General features: G+C 49.0%; 1 protein-coding gene across 2 annotated transcripts in view; it reads left to right on the plus strand.

Moving 5' to 3' along the window:
• Nucleotides 1-2749, plus strand: part of UBXN2A (UBX domain protein 2A) — a 30719-nt gene that overhangs the window by 11632 nt on the left and 16338 nt on the right. For both annotated transcript variants that reach the window (XM_019520816.1, XM_019520817.1), the window contains one exon: nucleotides 643-778. In XM_019520816.1, the coding sequence (XP_019376361.1) occupies nucleotides 643-778 (136 nt within the window). The remainder of the gene's footprint in view (nucleotides 1-642; nucleotides 779-2749) is intronic.

Raw genomic sequence — 2749 nt, forward strand, 5'->3', positions numbered from 1 at the left:
GGGCAGATACAAGCTGCCTGCTGCAGACTTGGGGTCTTTGTTGCCTTTGACCCAGGAGCTGCATGCTGGATGGGCATCCCCTGCCCGTCCAGCAGTGGGAGGCACAACTTGCTGCCACCAGCCGTGCTGAATGGGCAGGAGATGCACAGCCAGTGTGCGGCTCTCAGGGTGGAGAGCCCCGAGCCTGCAGTGGGCAGCCCATATCTGCCCTCACCCTATTTAGCTCTAGTTAGAAGCTTCCCCATGCTTAAAAGTAGTGGCAGTGCTTGAACTGAAGCTCGTTTGATGAGCTTTAGTCCAAGCACCTCTGCCACCATTTTTAAGTGCCAGGATGCCCACGGCTCTGTCTCACTCCCCTTCCCTGGGGTCCCATTCACCACCCTGGCTGGGCAGCACCCCTGGCCCCAGCCCCTGCTTCTCTCTCTCTCTCACCATGGGGTCCTCTGTCTGCCCCTTCCCCTCCAAAGATTTACGTGCAGGGCACTGCTCTCCATGCTGTCTGGCTGCTTTCCTGTGAATTTGTTATTGGATCAGTGAAGCTGATATGCCTGGTGAATAGTTGGCTATCGGTATTGGCCAAGAAAATCTTATCGGTGTACCTCTAGCTTAAGTGAGACTTTCTGATTTCTTTTTATTATGCAGGATGTGTAAGCAAGGAGCCGAGGATCAGCTTCTCAATGGTACAGAACAGAGCCACAAGTGTTTTGTCGATAACCTTTTTGAAGAAGCTCGGAAGGTAGGAGCTATATGCATGCCGCCGGCCAAAGTGAACAATCAGGTAAGTGATAGGGAAAATGACTGTACTTGAATTTGTTTGCCAAAGCATTGGTTTAAGTGAAGCCATGTGCTCTGTCCTGGCTATGAGCTGCAAAAAGCCAAACAGGCTTCTACCTGCTGATACCCAGGGAAAGGATACTAACGTCTGTGCCCCTGCTTGTACATTCACGTATCTTCATTGTAGGCATGAAAGAGTAATTACTGGTGTTTCATTAGTCTCATAGGGCATTTATAGATGTGCTCTGCGGGGGTGGGACTTTAATTAGAGCGCCTCCAAGGGCTGCTCAAATTGGAGCGTCTTGTGTATCAGCATCCCCACACTGAAAAATGGCATTGGGTGTACTTTAACTTAAGTTTGTTCAAAGAGCTTAAGTTAAAGCACCCCCATCGCCATTTTTCAGAGTGGGAACTTTGATGCACATGGTGCTGGAGTCTCCTGGATCGTGGTAACTGCCACACTCCAGCACACTCAATTAATCGAGTCACAACTTAGTGCTATAGCGTCTTTCTGTCCCAAATTATATGTAATTGGGACATAAGATAAACTCAGTGCATTAGCTGACAAAACACCATAATCTTGATGAGAATAGCACAGAAATCTTACTACTTTTAAAATCAGAGTATTAATTTAATAATAGTTGCAGTTATGATATAGTTAGTGATTCAAAACAAAACTAAATTGATACTGTTTCAGCTACTTAAATGTTTTGGACACTGATTTAAAGAAGCAATCTAAGTTATAGCAGTACAGGACAGTCAACTTAAATGATGTGTACTCATGTGAAGGATTTACTTCAGTTCAGCTCATCTAATGTCTAAACTCATTTAAATGTGCACAACTTCTGCGTGTAGACAAGGCCTGTGTAGCTAAGCAAATGCACAGTAGGATGCTTGACACCAGTCTGGCTCTAAGAGCCTTGTTCTGTCTCATGACCCCGTTTTTATCACTTTCTGGAGATTGGGATGGGTCAGGAATAAAGATCTTGCAGAATAGGGGCTAGTGGCATATGAACAAACTACCATGATGGGAGTAGGGTCTTACCCAGGAGTGGGCAGTTATTTCAGCCGCCTGATGAGTTTTCGGTGAGCTGATGAGGGCTGCAAGGGTAGCCCTGCCCCTTGATGGGTGCTCCACCCTTGTTTGCTATCTTGGGACCAGAAGTCCCACCTCTAACCCCTGACTTGCCCTGGAAGTGCTCGTTTTGAGAGGGAGGGTGCTGCCCTCTTGAAACTGAAAAAAAAGCATATACTTTAAAAATAAACAACTACTATAACTTCTTTTAATTTTATTTAAAAATATATTTGTCCTGATTTATGTGTGCTTGCATAGTGTATCTAAAGGCAATTGCATAATAGCTTAAAATACAGTCCTACTCTTGTATATTGTGTGTTGGTGGGGGTAAGGTGATGTATGGGGGGAGTATGTCGGGTGTGGGTATGTGGTTGGGCTGGGGTATGTGGGAGGGTGTGGAGTATGGTGGGTGGAGCATGTGTGTGTAGGGGGGTCCTCAGTCCTTGGAGCGTGCGAATCCCTGGAGCTGCCTGTGGTGCCAGCAAGCAGAGCCAGCCCCACCGACCCCTGTGTGTTGAAGCTGGCAGTGTAGGTCATGGGGCTCACCTGGGGTGACAGGGAGAGGGATGGAGCCAGCCCAGCTCCACAGTGCAGAGCTTCCAGCTATTCCCCATGCCCTGCGCATAGCAGTGAGCAGGACTAGGCTGCCAGCTCCATTGTGCGCAGCTTGTGGACTGCACGTGAACCTCACGTGATGCAGCCAAGCAGACCGCATGCTCAGACTCCATGCTCCTGCCATCCCACCCTGGGTTCCCACCGGGCCTGGGGCACTGGCACGGGTTCCATGCTCCTGCATGCTGCTGCCACTCCCCTGCCACTTCCCTACTTTCCCTCCTGCATGGCCACCACTCCAGCCCACCCCTGTAACCTATCCAGGTCTTGCTGCAGTCTTTCCCTCCC

Source organism: Gavialis gangeticus, unplaced genomic scaffold (assembly GCF_001723915.1).
Source record: "Gavialis gangeticus isolate Ggan-Ray unplaced genomic scaffold, GavGan_comp1, whole genome shotgun sequence".
NCBI lineage: Eukaryota > Metazoa > Chordata > Crocodylia > Gavialidae > Gavialis > Gavialis gangeticus.